This window comes from Opisthocomus hoazin, chromosome 8, assembly GCF_030867145.1.
Source record: "Opisthocomus hoazin isolate bOpiHoa1 chromosome 8, bOpiHoa1.hap1, whole genome shotgun sequence".
Taxonomy (NCBI): Eukaryota; Metazoa; Chordata; class Aves; order Opisthocomiformes; family Opisthocomidae; genus Opisthocomus; species Opisthocomus hoazin.
Genome location: NC_134421.1, coordinates 17,136,597 through 17,159,126, shown reverse-complemented (window position 1 = coordinate 17,159,126; position 22,530 = coordinate 17,136,597). Strand labels below are relative to the sequence as shown.

At 40.7% G+C, this 22,530-nt stretch overlaps 1 protein-coding gene across 1 annotated transcript; it reads left to right on the top strand.

The window, feature by feature from the left end:
* The first annotated feature begins 7 nt into the window (after positions 1-7).
* Positions 8-21,619, top strand: ST13 (ST13 Hsp70 interacting protein). The gene is made up of 12 exons (XM_075428075.1): positions 8-209; positions 4,693-4,750; positions 5,974-6,043; positions 6,153-6,223; positions 6,731-6,797; positions 7,360-7,444; positions 9,527-9,637; positions 11,022-11,124; positions 14,347-14,463; positions 15,190-15,241; positions 16,371-16,453; positions 19,824-21,619. The coding sequence occupies exons 1-12, from the start codon at positions 100-102 to the stop codon at positions 19,950-19,952; spliced, it is 1,056 nt and encodes a 351-aa protein (XP_075284190.1). The 5' UTR covers positions 8-99; the 3' UTR covers positions 19,953-21,619.
* Positions 21,620-22,530: the final 911 nt, after the last annotated feature.

Here is a 22,530-nt window from a genome sequence, read left to right as displayed (position 1 = left end):
GGGTGGGCTGGAAGCTTCCGCGGCGCCGCGCGGCGGTTGGGGAGGGAAGTGGGTGAGCTTCGGTCGCCGCCGCCTCCTCCTTCTCCGTGCCGCTCCGCCATGGACGCGCGCAAGCTGAGCGAGCTGCGGGCCTTCGTCAGGCTCTGCAAGCAGAACCCGGGCCTGCTGCACACCGAGGAGCTGGCCTTCCTCCGCGAGTGGGTGGAGAGGTCGGTCAGGGGCCGCGCCGCCGCGGGGGGGCCGTGGCGGGGGGGAAGGGTGGTCCCGCGCGGGACGCGGTGGGGGGAGGGGTGGTCTCGCGCGGGACGCGGTGGGGGGAGGGGCGAAGGGAAGGGGCGGGGGGCGCGGAGCGCGGAGCGTGGAGCGTCGCTGCCGCGGGTCCGGCGGGGAGCGAGGGAAGGCGGCCGCGCGCCGGGGCCGCTCCCCGCCTCGGGGCGCCGCGTGGGTACAGCGCGAGCCTTGAAAAGTGCTCGTTATTTCTCGTTTGTGGGTTTTGGGGTTTTTTTGGTTGGTTTTGTTTTGCTTTGCTTTAATAAAGCTCTGGCTGTTCCCGTTGCAAAAGCCCGCCCCGCGGCCATGGCGGGTTCGGCCGGGCGGGCTGGGGAGCCCCCGGGCCGGGCCTGGCATCGCGCGGCGGGGCTGGGGGGGGTGTGGGGTGTGGGTGTGAGTGCCGCTGCCCTACACCCCGCTCCCCAAAACCGCCCAGCGCCTCTTCCCAAAAGCACAGCACGCCTGGCGGCTCGGCCCCTGGGATGGCTCCTGGGCAGAGCGCGTGCCGCCCATCGAAGTTCCGCAGCCGAAGTCCTCGAGGGCTCGAAGTCCGGCTCCCGGGCTGCGGGCGTGCGGCGGCGGGGGGTACAAACCCATCCTTGGGTTTGGCCCTGGGTGCCCAGCAACAAGTTTTTTGTGCATCTGAATATTAGTGTGGTTGTAAAACCACTCCTATTTAACTTTGCTTGGTTTTGCAGCGCTGGCAGAAGCTGCGCATATGTGTAGGGAGGACATGCACCTGTGTTTTATTCTACTGGAGATCTTTAATTCCTTTTGCTAACGTGCAAAAGATGCCTCACCTTAGGCTACGTCCGTTATTCTGTTGTGTAATTGTGAAGGGGTAAACAGTATTTTGGGAGGGAGAGGAAGAACGCTGGCTCTTTTGGCCAAAGAAAGCATTAGGGAAGGGAAAGGTGATCATCTGATTTGTAACTTTCTCCGTGTTCAAGGGGAGGGCTCTTAACTTCCAGATTAATTTTTAGATTTAATATTTGGGTAGTAGAAGGGTGCTTGTATTACAGGTACAAAAATTAGGTTTTGAACTGTGAAAGGTTTTTGCATGTAAAATATTCACTGGGCATCTTTATCTCAGAAGTTAAAAAGTATTTCAGAGTAGAACCTCCTATAGCTCTCCTGGGGTTTTTTTGTGTTGTTTTTGGTTTTTTTTTTTCTTCTCCCCATATTTGAGCTAAATATTTGGGTAAGTTCTGCACTTGGGTATTTGGAGTGGTAGCCGAATTACTGCTCATGTCAAACGGCTGGAAGTCTGGGGGATTCCCCTCTTCGCTTCCATAGTAGTGCTGTTTGCAGTAGGACTATAAAGTGCATTTACAGGGCCTTCTCGTTTAGGGGCTGCTTGAAATTTAGCATGGCCTGGCTTCAGGTGGAAATAAACTTGATGAGTCAGATATCTCTGTCAGGCTTACCCGTATTAATGTAAAAGACATAGGTTTAGTCACCAAGGTGATGTCGCAAGTGATTAGAGAATAATGACTAAATGACACTGAAATCCATTAATAAATTTTTCAACTGAAATTCTCATGATCGATTTGGCTTTTTTCATAAAGCTAATGATTCTAACGTAAATGATGCTAACTGCTTATAGCGCCAGAGTGGGATGCTTTATTTGTGACTAGCTGTCAATGTTGCATCAGAAACCTTAAGTCTTTCCTGGTTTTGCACGCTTGTTATCTTCTAACCTTTATTCTGTCTAGCTGTTGTATTTGATTTGTATCTAGATGCTCCCTGTATACATGCGTACACTAATGTATGATTATGTTTGCAAAGTGTTTTGAGATCATGTTTTAGTCATGCCTGCTTTTTTATAATTGCATAAAAATACAAATATTTTGACATGAGTTGTTATGAAATGAATCATTAAAGGAAACATGTTTCAAAAACCCGCAACTGAGCAAAGAAACAATAGCAGTCCTTAAAACTAAAGCACAGAATCCCTAATTGATGAACAGGGCTTTTTGCCTTTTTTTGTTGTTTTGTTCAGATAGATTTTGACTCTTTTGAATTCTTGGTAATCCATTTTCTGTCTAAAGATGATTTTGCTGTCAGTGATGAAAGTGGATGCAGAAATAGTAATTGCAGTTCTTCCAAAAAGTCCTAAAAGCAGCACTTCTCATCCTTATCCCTGTGAGGAGTGGAAGTATGGAGTTATTGTTGCAATGGAGTCCTGACGGCTCCCAAGAGTTGTTACTGGAATTGCACAACTCTGTTTTACCACAAAGGGTTAATTTTAAATCAGTTTTTTTGTTTATTTGTTTTATCTGTATCCAGTTAAGGTTAAATACATTGCAAACTTTGCATATATCCTTGCTGTGCATTTAATCATGGTAATCGAACACCAGTTTAAGGGATTTTTAGAGTAATTTGCTTTTGAATTGTTCTGGGATTGTAACTGGTTTAAATAGAGAATAACTGTATAGTAAAGACATTTTCAAGGACTAGGAGTGAAACTGTTTAGCCTTGGCAGTTCATTAAATAGCAAATTATAAAATATGCGTATGTGTTAGTTAAACGTCTCGTAAACTGTTCTAAGCTTGGGTAGTTTTCAAGGGGGATGTGAAGAGGACAGAGGAGACTGACCAATTTGTTTCAGCCTGGAGATGATTCAAGGTGTCAGGCTTAAAACCAGCTGATCTTGAGACCGATAACTTGGAATTGCTCAAGAATTTGAGTACTGCGGGTTTTTTCAGTTTGAGCTGTTCTTATATACATGATTGGAAGCTGGGGATGTTATTGACCTTTTTGAGTCTGAGGGTTCTCAGTCATTATCCAGTAAACCAGGCTCTGAAAGAGTCTTACTGCTTTAAAAAAAAGGTGTTGCCAAAACTTGCGAGCATTGTGTTGCCCTGGATATTAGCTATTAGCACTACTAAAATGCTTCAGAATTTGTAGTTTCCGTTGTGCAGAAGAAAAGTTCCAAGGCTTCCCTAGACAGTCGTATAGTCCTAGAGAAAATTCTTTCATTTTTACAGACTGGTAGAGAGTTGTGTGCCCTGTTGTCAGCCTACAAGGGTAGAAATTTAGGAGGAAAAGTAACTATGTGTACTGTGGTTTTTGCCTAGCTCCAGAACTATTTGTCAGGCTGCAGTTGTTTAGTCCTTGCAATATAATTTAGACTAAGCAATGTCAACGTTCCAGGGACACATCTAGATTTTTGCAGTAGCTTCAGAAGGTGCCAGGTTTTGTAACTTGTGGCATTTTTTTTCTTGACAGTTTGTCCTGGTAAACTAGTGGTAGTGTAGTGCTGTTTGCTTGCCTTCTGCTGCGGGGCCTTGTGCCAGGACCTGTCAATTCTGCCGCCTCCTCTTCTACCCTCTCTCCCCCAATTCATCCCTGTTCTGTCTGCCCCCCCACCCCATCCAGGTTTGTTTTCAGCCAGCTCGGGGCCTGGCCGTGGGATGGTGCCGGTGACAGGAGGGAGGAAAGAGAGGTAAATGGGATTGCAGCAGCCTGGCTTGAGAAGCTGTAGGATCTCATCCTCAGGATATAGTTTGATGTTTCACTGATTCCTGGAAGCAGTTGGTCCTGCACCCTTCCAGTTCCTCCCGTGCTTTGCCCGCTTCCTTCTCCTCTCCCCTGTGTCAGGTCCAACCGGTTGTGTGGGGCCCCCAGGAGTTGGTCGAACCGGTTGAGTTGATAACTGTTTTTGTTTTTTTTTTTTTCCTTTGGGGTGTGAGTGGCCAGAGCAATTGGAAATTGTGAGTAGATGGCAGTGGTGGTCCTTGTGGCAGGCAGCTTGCCATTAGGTATGATTAGATGTTATATGAAACAGCTTGAGAATTCAGCCTATGCTTATTTCTGGCTGCTAACCAAAGTCGATATTATATAGAAGTTTATTCTATTTTGAAAGAATGCTGTCTATACAGAGAATGCTTTTTAACTTGTAGCTAAGGAGCAGCATGAATATTGCAATACATAAGAGAAATGAAATTTTTTCCTAGGCAGCAATTTTTTAATTGCTTAAGCATTTCAGGCTGTTAGGTTTCTCTTGACTTGTTTGACCTCTGTTCCAAAAATAATTTTAATTTTAGTAATGTCTGTAATAACAATATTTAGTTTTGACTTAAAACGTAAATTACATTTTAAGAAGAAAACCCATTTCAGCCAAAGAAGCAGCTTTTCCTTGTGAGAAAGGGTGGGTGGGTGGGTGATGTACTTGAGTACAAGTTGCACTGAAGTTCTAGGTGAAAGAGCCAACAGACACGGTGTGCGTGGTGTTACACTGAGAGAAGCGTGGTGGATGTGTGCTTTTTATTTGCTGGTTTTACAGTGAATTGGATCATTGTGGTTTGTGTCACAACAAGAAGCTGAGATTATCAGCAGGATTTGAATCAATAAACCACGTGTCACTGTTTTGATAATCTTATTGTTTTGTTTTTCTCTCTTCTCTATTTTGCTGAAAAGTATGGGAGGCACAATACCGCCTGCTCCAGCCAATGCCTCCACAGAGGCGACAAGTAAGGTGAGATGTGAATAATTTATCATTGAAAACTAACATTTGTACTCTCTGCAATAATTACTGAACAGGAGGAGGGGAAAAAATTGCTGTCAATTTTCACTCAAATAGAGTAGGTGAATATGCTAGGGTGAGTGATTGGGAGAGTGCATCCTGGAGCCTGCCCTTTGCATGTTGTGGATGACTTGTTACAGATGGCTTTCTAGTTTATTTCAAGTGTTACCGTGCTCCATTTGCCTAATACTGAATGCCTGATGTTCTGTGCAATGCAAATGCCAAACAGAATCTTGACACCTCTTTTTATGTTCTCGCTGTTTGTACACCTCTTCTGTAGTCATTAGTGGATTAAACTATAATCTTTGCATGACAAGAAGTATTACTCAGCATGATAGGTAATGAACTGAACAGTTGAACTCTCAACTTTTTGAGGCAGTTTTGTTGAAGCGTTTTTCTCTCTTTTTGTTCATCTGTTTTAAGGGAGATAATAAATTTGGCTTGTAGATATTTATAGCAGAATTTTTCCAAGCTTTTAATTCTTTTGGAGAAAGTAGAATTCTGTTTTCGGGTTTAACTGGCTAGTTAGAATTGTATGGAGGGATTGTGTATATGTAGTGAGTGTAGTCTGTGACACTGAGCATGAAGACAAGCATCTTATGTCTGTGATAAAGCAGGACGTGCTAAGTTATGGAATTCAGAGGAAATGAGTAACGTAGTTAGAAGCTTGAAAAAACATTCTAAGCATGTATAAGTGGCAAAGATCTCGGCAAATGAAGCAATATTTTGATCATTGACAACAGATTATTGCTCACTGCCGAAGTACCTTAGTTTAATAGTATTAGATTGAGAGAATTTTTAATCCAGAGAATGTGTGAGGGAAGGCAGGAAGATTGGAAGGATTGGTTAGTATTGATTGCAAAACTGGTTCTGAATCAGGTATTATCTGGATTATTTGGTTTTGATTATTGAATTACACTATTTGATGGGCAGGCTTTACCAATAATAGAAGTTCTTGAGTCAAAATTTGGGCTCTGAATTATTTGCAAGCATGATAGACTTAATCCGAGAGGAGGAAAAAGGAGATTTGTGTCTTAAAAATAAAACAGTTTAGCCATAGAGCAATGTGATGCTTTGAAGATTAATTTTGGATTTTCTGATGCATTGTTATTTATTAGAGTGGGAATAGAATATCAGTCAGAAATAATGTATACTTAAAAATACATCTCTTTCAGGGCAAAGCAGAGGAACAGCCAGAGGAGCCAGTTAAATCACCTGAACCAGAAAGTGAGGAGAGCGACTTAGGTATGGAAAATAGATGACTTTATCATGTTTCACCAATTTGAACATGATTCTGGAAATCCTCTTGCTGTTTGTAGATGGACCTTAATCTTGCTTTTTATTTTTCCCCCAGAAATTGACAATGAGGGAGTGATTGAACCGGACAATGATGACCCTCAAGAAATGGGAGATGAAAGTGTGGAGGTAAGCACAATATTTTCAATGTTTGTGGCGGCAGGCAAGATAAGGAGAGGCTTAGTTTAGTCAAGGATAGCTGAAGGTGCATGAGTGCTATGTTAGCTAGATAGCCAGCTGTTGCTTGGGTTCTTTTTCTCTTAAATAGAAAACTGACTGGCTTAAAACCATAGTCTTATTCAAGGTTAGAGTCCATCAAAAAATTCAATCAGGAAAATCAGGTCAGAAAACAAAAAAAAGTATCAAATCACCCATGAAAACTAGATATGTAGAAATCTGCCGTTACTCAACTTAGCTTTGGAGTTTTTTCAGCTAAAAATAGTGGTGGCTAATGTCTCTAAGGTGAAAACAAGAAGTTATAATTTTTTGAACTAGGATTTCAATGCAAATTAAAAACAAGATTCTGGAATTGGAAAATTGGAGTTCCTTTCTTTGGTGCTGTCTTAGCTGGTAATTCTGGCCTGGACTACAGCTTTTGGGTTTTGTGTGTGTTTTTCATTTTCTTCGTTTTCTTAGGTAACTGAAGAGATGATGGATCAAGCTAATGAGAAGAAGATTGAAGCGATAAATGCTCTAAGTGAAGGTGATAAATTATTTTTTAGTACATATTCAAGGACATTAGGTTTGGGTCTCCTTTTAAAAAAAGGAAACAAATATCTTGGACCAAGGAAGAGAAAACTCGTTTCCTGTTGGATACCCAAAAAACTATCTAGAGCCTGAAAGCTTCTTTAGGTGCTGTCTTCCCAACACAGCTGTAGTTTTGGGCAGGGCAGGGAGGGAATGAGGTACTGCAGTGTCTTAATTACAAGTTGATCGTTACAGTACTTACCTGCATATTACAATTAGTGTCTCTAGTGGTTTGTCTTAATGTAGTGAAAAGCTGTGTAATAGAGATGACTTCCTGTTTGATTGGATACAGAGTTAAATGTACAAATTAAACTGGGAAAAGTCTCTCTTCCCCTCCAGCATTAATTTTTTAATTTTGTACTTCAGTAACATAGCAAGAGGAAGAAATTGATTTTTCTTTGTTGATAATGTTCCGTTTCAGAGGTGCCTAGGGAAATAACACTCTGTAAGGCAGATTTGGCAATTTCAATGTAACTTCATTGCATGATGATTGAAACTTTACTGGTACTCATATTTAGGTGAACTTCAGAAGGCAGTCGACTTGTTCACAGATGCTATCAAGCTGAATCCTTGTTTGGCCGTCTTGTACGCCAAGAGGGCAAGGTGAGTCATTATAAACTATTGATTCATGTTTCTGCCTGTGCTGTTGTTTTCCTGAAGGAACCTACACATAATAGCAGCTTGAGGATCTGTGTAAACGTAAACCATGTGAGGGAATGACAAAAGTACACTTCATGCAATTTCTCTTATTTGTGATTAACCAGATTTGCTGAAGGAGACGTATAAAGAATCTTAACAGAGTAAGTAACAGAATGATGTTCCAGAATGCGTTGTAGTAGTATGGCTTTTAGTATGTTAAGTTAGAATGATGCTGGATAACAAACACTTGTAGAATCTGAAGTTTATTCTGGCATTAAGATGATTGAAATCATGTCCTGTTTAGATGCGAAGTTAATTGCGGAACATGTGAATTCTCTCTCTGTTGTACCTGCTAAATGAGTTTGTTCACTGTCAGGTAGACTTGTTTCGGTTCATCAGTCCTACGTTTGAACAGGACACACCTATTTCTCAGTCCGTTCAGTACCCACCTTACTACTAACTACATTTACCAGGCTGCAGATAATGCATTGGGAACACTGTCAGAGTTGATGTGTGGTAGCCCTAACTTCATAATACGCAAACATATTTATCTTCCCTAATTCTTGAGGAAGGCTGGGCAAGTATGGTTTGCAGAAACAGAAGTTCCCACAGGTTTGGGTTTTTTTCCTACTTTTACACAAAAAAAAAAAAACCCTAACCATGAATGATTTGATAATTTAGTGGATCTTTTCCGTAGCAAGATATAATTTAAAGAGATGTTTGGCTTCTGGTGACTTTCTTGTGATTAGTTATTGTCCTTTACCTGTTCCATTCTAGTACATTTTAACTGGTACGTGCCTTGCTGTGTTTTCCTTTCCATATCAAAGTTTTTGCATGTAACACCGCTTGTGTACCTTAGTACACTGTTGTTGCCATCATAGTAGTATTTTTAAAACCTCTGGAGTGCCATATGGTCTCGGGACTGGGATTAACAATGAAAAATGAGGGTTAGGAGAAGTTATGAAGTTACCTCAATTTGGTCTATTGTAGAAATAAGCAAACAATATGTCAGGATATTGTAAAACCTGCACTGTAACAGCAGTGCTGATCAAGTGCTGTGAGTAATCCACCCCTCCTGTGGACTTGGGTTTTGGTTCTGGGGGGAGATTGTGTGTTTGGGAGACCAGGATTTTTGTGCACCCAGCAAAATTGGAACGTCTCTTATTGGTGAGGTGTAGTTTAGAGGCAATTTCCTGATGCGTTGTCCACCTGTTTGTTTCTAGAAGACAATGTGTGACTTTGTGGTTACTTTATAACAAGCCTTAATGATGAAGGCACTTAAAGGCACTCTAGTTGGTGATACATTGTTTTCAAGTAGATGTAAAAGGGCAGAAGTTCTGACTTGAGTATTTTGAATATCCAATGCTTTTGTCAGCTCAGGAATGTGGTGGGTTTTTTTAGTGTTTCCTTCAGAGATTTCTTAATTTGAAATGCCTGAACCTCCTAAAGTAGTGCCCTACTGGTTAATGTGATATGCTAGTGCATTGTAAAATTTGCAATTATTGCACTTAACTGACAAAGGATTTGGGCTACTTTCTGGGTTTGTGTTTTGTTTTGCCTCTTAATTTTGATGACTCAGCTCCTATCTCCTTTTGTGGTTCCTGATGATTCTAGCTGTTGATCCTTGTAGCCTGTATGATAACTCGTGCTTTCCTTGTCCTACTGTTTTAAAGACTATGTAATGTGGCATGCGTAATGTTATTTTGTTCAAATTGCTAGTTGCCATTGGCTATAGACTCCAAATACCATGGAATTGAACTGTCCTTCACATTTATGTATCCTTTCCTTGTGCACTAAAGTTATTCTTGCTGGCAAGACTTGAGTCTGAACAGGAAATGCTTTTGCTTCTTGCTAATGATTCACCTGTAGTGGTGGGGGAGGGAAAACTTCATTTCAGTGACTTCATTATCACTATTAAATCTTTTTGAACTCAGCTCTTCAAATGTATTATCTCACTAGCTGCCTGTTAGTCATCCAAAATTATTTCCAGCTTAAGTTAGTAACTTGGTATTTCAATATGTACAATAAATGTTCTTGTTCCCACAGTGTTTTTGTGAAACTACAGAAGCCAAATGCTGCCATTAGGGATTGTGACAGAGCTATCAAGATTAATCCTGATTCGGCACAAACCTACAAATGGAGGGGGAAAGCACACAGGTAAAGAACTGCACCTGTATTTGTTATATTCTTTATTTACCGGGGGGGAATAGTTTTGTTTATGCATCCTCTCTTACTCTGTGTCTCTGAACTGTCTGTCTTGTACCCGAGAGCAGCAGTCATGAGCCAGGAACCCATTGTGCTGCATGTATGGGTTACAGGAAAGAAAAGGTGATGGTGATTTATTGATGGCAATTTAGGAGTAGTCCTTCTGGCACTGTCTTTTGTTCCTTTTTTTTGTTCAGACAGGTCTTCTAATGGCTTACTGCTGTTCTGAATAGCATATTCTGATCATTTGCTAAAGATTATGAGTTCTAGGGCTGTGGGTTTTGTTTGTTTGGAAGTCTTTTGTTTTCACTTAGTTCGATTTTTATTTACCAATGTATAATTCTTAAACATTTCTCTGTGGCGCTTATTCCACTAGATCCTAGAGCTCTTTTACATAGCAAATTAGACTGCCTAGTTATTAAGGGAACCATTTGTGGCAGTTGAAGAGTGGTATAAAGCAAACAGTGTAATAATTTAAAATGACATTAGGCCAGTGTGCATCCCTCCTAACTATTGTTAAGCTTTTTTTTTTTTTAAATGACAATAAATCAGCCAAAAAAAAGTAAGGTGACATTTATGGTCTGTATAAAAGTGGAAGGAGTAAATGCTAATAGAACTTACAAAAAAAGAGATTTTAAACAGTGTTCAGAGAGTAGTTTGTTAATGTCTACAGTTTTAGTAAGTGACACAGAGCCTAAGAGTGAGAAGACTGGAGCATAGTTTAGATTCTGTCTGTAAGCAGAAGTGCTTTGACCCTTTAGTAATACCACCATTTGCTAAAATTTTTCATTATCAAGAGTTTGTATAAATAATAGTTAAGAAGTGTGCACAGTAGCTTGTATGACCTCTTCAACTAAGACATGGTGCATCCAGTTAGTTAGGATGGTTGAGCGCTGAGTAAAGAGGGTCCACTTAAGCTTGAGGTAGTAGTGGTGTAGACTTGAACAGAATATTGATTGTGTGGTTTTACACTGAACATGTGCCTAGTGGTGCAGAGTATTTTTACACTAGTGTGCTTCACATGTTTAGGTAGGGTACCTTCTCCCTGTTAGACCTTTCTTGTTTATAGCAAACAATGGTGCTAGCTGATTGAGGGTTTTTTTTCCCCTCACTGTTACTTCAAGCAAAAGTTATTGTAGGGGTATGAAGCAAGCAAGTATCCTCTAATGGCATTGTAGTGTGCAAGTTACAGAAAACACCATGATTATTAAAGTTCTGTAAGTCTGTATAGCTGCAGGTGAAAATACTGAACGCCACATGGTAGTAAATATTTTAAAGAACTATGAGAGTCTAGTTGGCTTTTTCCTTCTGAATGTTGGTGTCTTCTGAATTCCAGACTTCTGGGTCACTGGGAGGAGGCTGCTCGTGATCTTGCGTTAGCTTGTAAACTGGATTATGATGAAGATGCTAGTGCCATGCTGAAGGAGGTGCAACCAAGAGTAAGTGGGGAGGCATCATGGAGGTCCCTCCTCTATTTGTTTGAGTGATATTGCTGCCTTCACATTCTTCCAATATACATTGTTTTGTGGGAATGTGTTCTAGTGTCATCTAACACTTCAAACTGACTTTATAAATACTTCTGTCTTCAGTCACAGCTGTTTGTGGCTGTGTGTAAAGAAATTGAGTCTCTGGGGCTGAGCATGTAACTGAACTATGAAATAATATGTTCTTTTTCAAAATCTTAGCAGAAGAATTCGAAGCAGTTAAAATTTGCCAGGCATTTAGAATCTAGACTAAAAACATTCAGAAGAGCAATAGAACGCTGATAAGGGATTTTTTGGAGGATGTTTCTGAATAGATCAAAGATTCATCCCTAACATGTTTTACAAAGGAAGCATTCTTTGCTGTGATTTGTACTTTCATTAGTCTACCCCATGAGGGCAGCATAATCTCTGTAAGACTGGTTTTCAGCTTTTCTCAAGTGATTGACCCCAGCGTTCTTCTAAGGAAGAACTTATGTGTAAAAAATGTAAGGCTGTTGATAGCAGGCTTTCTTTTTCGTCTGTTTTGCATATTCTTTTAAAGTGGTTGACAGACCACAGATTGCAGCTATTGCATTGTATTGGGTTTATGTGGCAAGGTTGGGAAGAGGTGGAGACTGCAGGGTTGGCCTCATGTAATAGGAGACACGGGGCTGCCCCTGTGTCAGAGCCAGTTGCAGCTGGCTCCAAAGCAGACCCACTGCTGGCCAACGCTGAGCCAGTCAGCGATGCCGGTGGTGCTTCTGTGATAACATATTTAAGAAAGGGTTAAAAAATGAGCACAACAGCTGTGTGAGAGAGGGGAGCAAAGGAAAAAAAAAGTGGGAGAAGCAACCCTGCAGATACCAAGATCAGTGAATAAGGAAGGTGAGGAAGTGTGCTGGGCACGGGAGCAGAGATTCCTTTGCAGCCCGTGGAGAAGACCGTGGTTAAACAGTTTGTCTTTCTTGAACCCATGGAGGTCCATGGTGGGGCTGATAGCCAGCCACCCTGCAGCCCACAGAGAACCCCAGGCCAGAGCAAGTGGATGTGCCCTGAAGGAAGCTGCAGTCCATGGAGAGTCCACACTGGAGCAGGCTCCTGGCAGAAACTGCAGCCGGCAGAGGAGCCCACGCAGAAGCTGCAGCCCGTGAGGGCTCAATGATGGAACAGTCGGTTGCTTAAGGACCGTACCCGGTGGGGAGGACCCGCACTGGAGCAGTTTGTGAAGGACTGTATCCTGTGGGGGGACCCCACGCTGGAGCAGGAAAAAAGTGTGAGGAGGAAGAGTGGCAGAGGTGCAGTGTTATGAACTGACCACAGCCCCCATCACCCTGTGCCACTTGGCGTGCAGGAAGGAGGTGGAGGAGTGGAGAAAGGAGGAATGAAGTTCAGCTTTGGGAAGAAGGGGCATGGGGGGAAGGTGACTTTAGTTTTGTCTTTGTTTCTTTCTTATCCTGCTCGGTTTTGAACTGGCAATAAATTATATTAATCTTCCCAATGTTGAGTTTCTTTTGCCTATGATGGTAGTGGATGAGTGATGTCCATGTCTTTATGTCAAGCCAGGACCTTCTCCATCTTATTTTCTCTCCCTGCCCTGTTGAGGAGGGGGATTGAGAGAGCATCTTAGTGAGCATCTGGCAGCCAGCCAAGCTTAACCCACCACATCTATTCCTGTGTCTAATAACTTCAGCTTGCAGTTTTCCTACCATGACTTTGTAGGACACAGTCTCCAGCAAAACAACAGTGGAAACCATCTTACAACCTATTTGTTGTCTGTGTTGGAGAATATTGATCTGTGGTAAATGTAATTAGGTCTTGGGTTTCAGCCTCTTTTATAAGAGGTATACTTAATGCTTGGCTGAAGGGGAATCTTTTATTTCCCAGTTAATCTGCCCATGCACAGAAACAGTAGAGTACGTCTGTGATACATTGATGTGTAGTTGCCAGTTGTATGGGAATTTGTGTAGGTAGCTCAAGGAAAAATGTATGATCTTTTCATGGGTGATCTTTATCTCTAATAAGTGAAGATGATACGTTCACCTAATTTATTCACTTCCAGCTTTCCTAGCACTTTTAGTTGTAGCACTTTCCACTGAAAGTCTGAGTCAAATTCTAAAAACGCTTAGTTCATTTTGAGAAATATTTAGAAACAACAAAACCCAAAGCTTTGGAAACTCTTTATGTTCCATTAAAAAAAAAAAAGAAAATGCCTACTTTTCTCTTAATGAGCTATTGAATGGCCGTATCATCAGGTTCTGATAACACGTACTGCATGTAAAGTTAAGTTGTATCGAAACTTCACTACTTATAAAATCATTTCTTTGTTTAAAGAGTGTTCTGAAAGAATAGAATAGTATCCATTGTAGTTAGTAGGGAGTATCTCTGGTCTTGAACCTTGATTTTGCTATGTCCTTTTAGTTACAGGAGTGTTACAGGGTAACCATCATACACAATTTATGAAATCATGAACCATTTTTTAATGCTATATAAGGATACATTCTGGTTTCAGGAAAGCAGTGCTGCGATTAGCGTTCTATTGTTATAATGAGCCCTGAGGGAGGAGTCTTGGGGAGTTCATTGCTAACTACTCTCTTCTGCTGGGGCTGTAGATTTGATAGACTTGAGGAAAAGCTAATGATAGGAAGCAAACTTTTTCCCCACCAGCCCTTTCTTGGTTTGGTTCAGGAATTCTTTGGTCTGCTTATATCTAGTTGTATATGCTGCAAAGGCATCTGGAACAGCAATAACACTATCTAAGAAGTGTGTGTGTGCAGGGGGAATTAGACTTCCTGTTGTTGTGCCAGTGAAAATTCCCTTTTCTGGGACAGATGCTGGTTTCAGGAGAAGTAAATATTTCAACATAAAAGCACGAAGCAACATGGAATGATAATGGGTTTAACTATGAAATAGAAATGGTTCTAACTATGGTGCAAGTCCCAGAGCTCTGTAGCAAAAAAGTATACTACAGTGCATGTTTTGGTGAATCCAGTTAGGGCTGCATAGACAGGAGTAACTGATTGCTGTAGAGACAAAGTGGCAAATGGCTCCTAAAACAAAAGGGGCCTTTAGGATGTGAAGTCAGATCTTATTTTTAAGAACTGGTAAAAGCAGATGGTTGTGTTACATGTATTTTGTGTTGAGATATGTTGCGTGATATGCTAGAAATGTGTGTGAAATCTTGGTATTCTATTGTAATAGGCTCAGAAAATTGCAGAACATCGCCGAAAATACGAGCGGAAGCGTGAAGAAAAGGAAATCAAGGAAAGAATGGAAAGAGTGAAGAAGGCACGGGAGGAGCATGAGAGAGCACAAAGGGTGAATACTTAGGCTGTAATATTTCTTAAGAATTTGGAGAGCATCTAGTTATCTGGTGTCATAGTTATTTTGGTTAAAATGAATTGCAGAGAAGAATTCCTTTCATTTTAAGTCTTAGAATTAAATTTTAGAGAGTTGATTTCTGTCTTGGTTACTTGACCAATAATGAAATCTTGAGAAGAGGGCGTTGTACTACATCTGCTTTTACTGCTTATGACAAAAAACAGTCTCTGGAATCTCTACTAATCCTGTATTTCAAGAAGTCAGTTATTGTGTGACTGCAGCAGAATAGTTTTCACTTACAGTACTTAGATCTCCTGAAGTGGGAGGTTTGAAATTCAGGATAATACTTTGCTTCTCTTCCTGACTTCCTGACACAGTTTGCTTGCTTTTTCTTCATGCTTTACTTATATGTTAAAATACATTGAGGGTGGGAATTAGTTCTAAAAATGTAAGCTGAGGAGCTGAAATAAATCATACAGTTCATATTCAGTAAAAACATACTCCGCATAACTTAACCTGCAAAAACATACTAAAGTAAGAGTAGACATTGCTATTTCTTGCCAGTGGTTTTATACATAGTGAAGTGCTTTGTTTATTGCAATAGCCTACCTGCCTGAAAAAAATAGTCTCAGCTATTTTTTTTTCCTCCTAAAACCAGTTGAGCGGTAGAAAACAGGCTGCAGTTCCATTGCTTTGTGTGGAATGATGTGCTTTCATCTGCAGGAGGAAGAAGCAAGACGACAGGCTGGAGGAGCTCCGTTTGGTGGTTTCCCAGGTATTTTATTCTTAAGCACCAGAACTTGAGGCAGAGGTGACTGCTGATTCCATGTGGAGTATTATAACCACAGGTTTTATGGCATTTCTCAAGACAGAGAGAAAAATATTTTATGAAGTTTAGAACTTGTCTACAAGTAACTCTTTTGAGCACTAGTGGGAAGATGGGTGGAATTCTTTCTCTTAAAGAAGGTTGCTAGGTAGCAAGTAGAGGGAAGACAGAAATCCACAACAATAGATAACAGAAGGAAAGGACTTAGGTCTGAGGAAACAAAGATGTAGTATTGACTTAGTAATGTGTGCCTGCTTAAGAACAATAGGTTTAAAGTTGAAAATTTGGATTGAATATTAGAGAAATCTGTGCAAGCTGTTGTTGAACAGAATAGTTTCTCAAAGGAGATAATGGACTTTACCTTATAGCTGTCCTTGAACAGTTCCATGAAAATCGGGCTTTCCATGTTGTTTTTGGGTACAATAAATTGGGGAGAAACAGGAGTAAGTACTAGTGCTCTTGTAGACTGAAATGTAGTTGAGGTAGGCTACATGCATGCTCCAACTGGATCAGCTTGCCAGGGGAACCAAATAGAGACCATATCTACCCTGCTCAGCGCAGCTGGGGTAGCTGCTGACTAAGGATTCAGAAACAGAACCTCAAGCATTTTGCTTGAGGGATTTTTTTTTTTTTTTTTTTTTTTAAATCTTTGATGGAACAGTTTTTTCAAACCTAAGGTCCCTGCCAAACGTGGAAGAACATACTAGTATTGATCTGCTTTTGCTCTGAATTGATCGCCCCTGGCATTCAAACTCCTTATGTTCCTGGGCTTGAGGCCTAGCTGGTTTAAGTTAACCAGGAAAATAACTGCATCTGCATACAAGGTGCTAGAACCTGACACTCATTACAAGCCTTCTATTCAATTAGGTTAAAAACACGGATGAAATAAGATTCAGGCCTTCACAGAAAGAGAAGGTGAAGACCCCACTTTCCATTCAGTGGACCAGCTGTAGCCTTATGGAAGACATGGCTTTAGAAGCATGACGAAGGAAGTGTGTCTTGGTCTCTGTCAGTGAGCCTCCTGTATAGATGAATTAAATGTTTTTCATCATGCATTCTTCTTGCCTTGGGTTTTCAGGTGGGTTTCCTGGGGCTATGCCTGGAGGTATGCCAGGTCTGAATGAGATTCTCAGTGATCCAGAAGTCCTTGTGGCCGTGCAGGTGAGTATTTGTTAAAATCAAAGCTAAGTGTTGTGAACAAGGGAAGAACAGCACCTGTGAGCTAAAGGAAGGAAGAAAGGTGTGACCTTCTGGATAGCAGTGGGATGCTTACTTAGTTCTGTTGTGAAATTCTCTCCTTGTGTGGGCACCAGACTGTCTGGAATTGATAGCTGTTTTTCAGACTGATGGGAGCTTAATTAAAGATGCCTCCCTCTGCCCCATACTTGCCTATGATAGGCAAAACTGTGTGCTCTAAAAAGTTCTTAATCTCTTTTGAGTCTCTTGAATGGTTGTTTTCCACAAGGTAGAATGCACACGTGTTGTGGCAAGATAATTATGCACAAACAAAAAATGATCATTAATATTGTTGCAACACAATGTATTACAGTAATACTGAGATGAGTTACCTTTCTGTTAGGGGGTTAAGTGTTTGGATTTTGCCAGAGGCCAAGTAGTATCAGAATAGTTCTGCATTATGGCATTTTCTAAATTCATATTCAGAAAGCTTACTTTCCCAGTGGGCTTAACTAGTTGCTCACTTAATTAATTGCTCGATGTCATGGCTACTTTTACACAAGAAAAGTATTCCAGTAGATGAAATAGAATATATCTGACAATACCAGTTTTAGGGGCAGGTTGGCTACGAAAAATCTGAGCTATGTAGTTGTATTTGCATACTAATATGATCAAGTATTAGAGTGTCTTGTTACTTTTTCTGGCTTGGTGTGGTTAAACTTGGGTTACGTGTTGTTCTCAGCTCATTGAACAGCTGTGATCCCCATCTAAATAAAACCGTCACCAGAGGCCCTCATTTGGTATGCCCTGAAATCGCAAAAAAGGCATCATTTTCCACGCAAGAGTTCATGGGTTCTCTTAATGGTTGCTAGTGTTTGGAAACACACCTTTACTTACGCTGCCACAGTCAGCAATTTTGACTTGCATACAAACCGTCCAAAAAAAGCCCATGGCTTGTAGCTGTATTCATTACCTGGCTAACTTATGCTGTAATACAGGAGTTTGAAATTAGAGTTGCTGAAAACAGAGCATTGAGGTGCAGCTAAATATTAAGGGCTTATCACATGCCTTTAAGAAGACTCCACTGCATGCTGACTTTATGTACCCCAACATATTGTAGGACTCTGTTGCAAGAATGTGCATTGATGGTGTTTTCTGATAATGCAGGAAGGCTTTGACACGTAGAACCTGTCAGCAAAGCCTTGAGTCTCTTGCTGACCTCTTTGTACAAACTTTACATCTAGATATGATTTATTCAGTATTTCACCTTTGTCTGCCCTGCCACCTTTTCCTAAACTACGTTCTGGTCCTCTCTGAATTGGCGATGTAAACTCTAGTCTTAGAAGACAGTAGTTTCTACTGCTTGGCTTCTGCTCAGTGCAGCTATGGAATATGTTGATGGATAATGGTAGCTGGCAGCTATTACATAGGTTATTGGAGGTGTTACGAAGAAATTAAGATACTGAATCACAGAAGTCTCCCAAATCACTAATCTTAAGATACTATTTTAACTGACAGTATGTAGAGGCTTTTCATAGTGAGGAGTTATTGCTGAAGCTGGAGTATTCTGAGAGTAAAGACCTTCTCACTCTCTTTTTGGACTTAGTGACTATTGTCTCGTCTTTGAGACTATTCTCCATGAGCTAACATTTGAAATATGCCTGAGTTTGTTAACATCTTGGTAAACCTTACAACTACATGTGCCTGAACATGAGCTAGATTAAACTGGTTATGCTGTCAACGTCAGCTTGTCATCTGTAAGAGCAACCAAAGAATCAGATATGGCTGCCTATGGAAATGTTTGTAGAAGTTGTTGCTCATCATTGGCATAAAGATAAGAATCTCTGCAAACTAGTATAAACACTTCTTTCTTGATGATTGCAGGTTCCTTTACCTGAAGATTTACTGTGTTCAGGATACTTTGATTCTGCCTCTCTTCTGCCTCTCTTCTGCCTCTCTTCTGCCTCTCTTCTGCCTCTCTTCTGCCTCTCTTCTGCCTCTCTTCTGCCTCTCTTCTGCCTCTCTTCTGCCTCTCTTCTGCCTCTCTTCTGCCTCTCTTCTGCCTCTCTTGAAATTGGAAATTGAAGAAGTCTGAGGTTGTGAAAGTCATCTTTTCTTTGCATAGGAATACCATAAAGTGGAGAAAATATATCTAATGTCTGTTTCCTGAACTTCAGCAACCTATTTTTCATAGATTTTGCAAATTCTGTTTTGTGAGGAAGACAAAACCACTTGCAAATCCTTCTAACAAAGGATGTGACTTGACCCTTGGTGCCTAACAGGTGTAAAACAGGACTGAACCACGTGGGTGATTTCAGTGGAGTCCGCCTACCAAATGCATTTCTGGATCATACTTGTTAAAACAGCTTTTGTCTGTGTTTGATGCTAGGATAGATACAGGATCGTGGTGGTGTAGCACAGACAGCTCTGAGGACATCAGATGGTTTTTGATGGTTTCCAAATAATACATCTACAGTAGCAATGGGCTAGAAGTCTAGGGAAGATTGTATCTTTTAGTGAAACTACTTAAATGTGCTAGAAAGAACAGCAAATTAAATTGCAGCTGATGCAGATGATATGTATTGGACATAATGAACTGCTTGCACTTTAGCTGAATTAAAGAAATCTTGAATCTCTGCAGAAGTTGCTTATAATGGAAAGATTTTTCCTGGCTAAGATATAAAGTCAGTATATGCAGACTTGTTAAAGGGCACTGTCCAAAACATACACACACAAAATGAATAAAACCAATTCTGGTTCAATGGCGGCCAAAGGTGTGCTAGAAGTACAGGGGGGGAAAAAGTGTTAATGTTTCTCATACTAAATAGAGAAGATGAAGTTATTTTTCTGACCACTGACTTTAATGTATATGTGAATGTTATTTATCAACTTCAACATACTAGTGTGGTGAGAGGTAACAAGGGTCTCTTCCAATTGTGATTTCTGGGCGGCGGTGGGGAATGATTGAGAATTAGGTGCATTTTTAAAAGCCAAACATTGCTACGTCATCTGCTCACAGTCCAGCAGGTTAGAGTTTCTGCTGCTAGAGGGAAAAGGGCTGAAAGAGATGAGCAGCAGCTGTTTTGGGGAAAAAGAGCTCTTATCTTGTTCCCCTACTCACACATTGCGCTCTTACTGTAACAAGTTCAGTAATGACTCTGGTGTTTACTGACGCAGCATTAACAGCATGCACTATATCATTGGGTTCTCTTTAGAGACCTCTTGCCCAAAACTCTAATCTAGTTTTGTTATATGAAAAGCTGCGCAAGACTAGATTTGTGTTGGAACCACCTAACCACTAACTTCGGTAGACTTGTTTTATAAATGCCCTATTTTTTTTGTTTTTGTCCTGCAGGATCCAGAAGTTATGGCTGCGTTCCAAGATGTTGTCCAGAACCCAGCAAATATGTCCAAGTACCAGAACAATCCCAAGGTCATGAATCTCATCAGTAAATTGTCTGCCAAATTTGGCAGTAAACCATAAAATCCCTCATTCTTAAAAATCATATCTGGATGGGAAGGATTGGATTTGGCTAACCAGTGTTGCAATAAAACAAACCATTGTACCTCTGATCTTCTTAAGAAGAGAAACGGGTAGTTCTAAGGAGAACTGCTCTCTTGCCCCAAACATTGACTTGCTTCAGTGATTGGTTTATAGCACCCAAATTATATTGAGATGACATAGTTTCAACCATCCCTCCTTGTCCAAGAGTTACAGTCTTTTATTATAAGTATTACAGACAGTTTCTTTTGAATGAACGCTCCTGTAAGAAATTGTAATATTCCAGTAGTGTAAGATAAAAACCTGCTGTTGTGTTGTTTTGGATTTTTTTTTAATTACTTTCAGTGAGCAAAGAGAAAGGAACTTTAACAGTTGAAGTCTGTCTTAATCCCCTTAGGACAGAAAAGTTGGCCTACTCACAAATAGGAAAGGTGAGACAAGTAAAGAATTAACTGGATAAAAGAATTGTTTTCAAATACAACTCCTTATGCTTTTTTAAAATGGGTGACTGACTTTACATAGCTATTAAAATTATCAGTATAACCATGCTAGCTAGTTACACACTGGAACTTCTGGCAGTACTGCAAATAATGTAATATTTTGATCCCTACAACTGTGTAGCAAAGGTACAGTCCTATCCTTTGCACAACCTGGCATGAAGTATGTATTGCAGAGGCCACAGAGGTTTTGTTACTTGCTCAGTACCTTTATGTAACGTTTTATTTATCAGTCTGGGTATGGGAGAGCAGCTTACTGTCTGTGCTTGTGCTCTTATCCTTTCCCAGTTGGCAGGTCCTCCACTGGTTGCACTCGCCCTTCCTTGGGGCCATGCTTACCAGATTTCATCTATTTGGAAACTTTAGGGAAGGAGTCTTGTTCCCATCACTACCTCTTGTCCCACTGAATGCAAGCCATCCAGAACATGTAAATGCAGAGTTATAAATCAGTGAAGGGGAGAATACCCAACAAAATTGCAGCTCTGGGTTCTGAGTCAGTTTGAGTCCTTACATGCTTATTGATGAAAATTTCTTGGCCAGAGTCTTGCTGTCTGTTTAGAGGTGATGACTCTTCCTTCACCACATACTGTAGTCTTCCATCTTTTCTTGTATCCTTTTCTTTAAAACAAACAAACAACTTCAAAAAATAACAAAACAAAAAGCTGTTGTCGTGGTTTCATACTTCCATGTTTTTGAGGCTTGTGATATGGAGGAAAAGGTGAAGTAATTGGAGCAGACAGAACATTCTTCTAACACTTGTGGATTAACAGCATGGGTATCTTTGAAGGAGTGTGGTGATGATGTTCAGTTGATTCATCTACCAATAAAGACAATTGTTGCTTCTGTTTGTCTTAGCTAAAGCATTATCTTTCTGTGGAAAAACGACCATAGTTACCTGTTCACTGCTTGAGTCTCAACGTTTGTCTTACTCTTTTGTAATTCTGTATCTTAAGCCATAACTGATGTTACCATTTTTAAATAAATCTGGATTGGTGTAGGAACTCAACAACAGTTGCAAAAAAATAAATCCCCAAATGCTTTTTCTCATACTAATGACCCTGCAGAATGAAATGTGAATCTTTTTGCTTAAGAAATATAGTTCTGAATACTTCTCTTAGCCTTTAAAAATAAAGTATGGTTTTCAAAAATAAAGCTTTTTGGGTTTGTTTAACTTCCTGTTTTGTTCAAATTAAGTGTGGAAGTGCTTTAATTAAACTGTATGTATAACTTGTGATTTAAATTGGAACTAAATGCTTAAGGGCTTGTCTTCGTGATGAAATGAACTCAAGTTGTTATTGAGTGTTGCAGTATGCCTGGCTTTTAGTCATACTCTTGATCTCATGTTCCCAAGAGGAGATATTTGAAGTAGGTCACCCCCTCAATAAGTAGGTCAACCCCTCAATATAGGCTGAAACTCAGCTTCTTCATTCAACCTGGTGCATACGTGCTGTGCTTGAATTAGAGTATCTTGAATACAGATATATTCCCTACAGTTTCCTGTTACTCCATCTTAGCTGTTTGTGTCTGTCCAGCCGTGACTAGTCAAAAGTGGGAAGTTACCCTTAGCTAGTAGAAGTAGTTATATCTGTGTCCTGCCTGCTTGCTGACACATCAGTTGCCCTTATTCAGAGCTGACTGACTCAAGAAAAACATTCTCCCCAATTTTGGTATTAGCATTGGCGATCTAGCTGAATTCTTGTGATCCTTTGGAAATGCATATCCTGTGACTCCACTGGTGTGTGGGTTTTTTTGTCTTCAATGTTATCCAGTAAGTTAATGAGGATATGTCTGGACCTTAACTTGGTTCCCAAAGTTGGCATGTCGACATCTAAGCAGCTGAACTGGTTTGAACAGAAGTGCGAATGCAGAAAATTTAACTGCACAGGAGGTGAGCAAATATGATAAGTTCCAGAGGTGGGATGTAAGTAGTTACATAAGGAAGTTGTTGCTTTGTTCACTGCTTGCTCCAGTATTTACTGGCAGCTCTTTCAGGTTATTTGGTTCTATTGCAGCACAGAGTAGCGGTGGTTCTTACAAGTACAGTGGCAGTAATCCACTCTGCT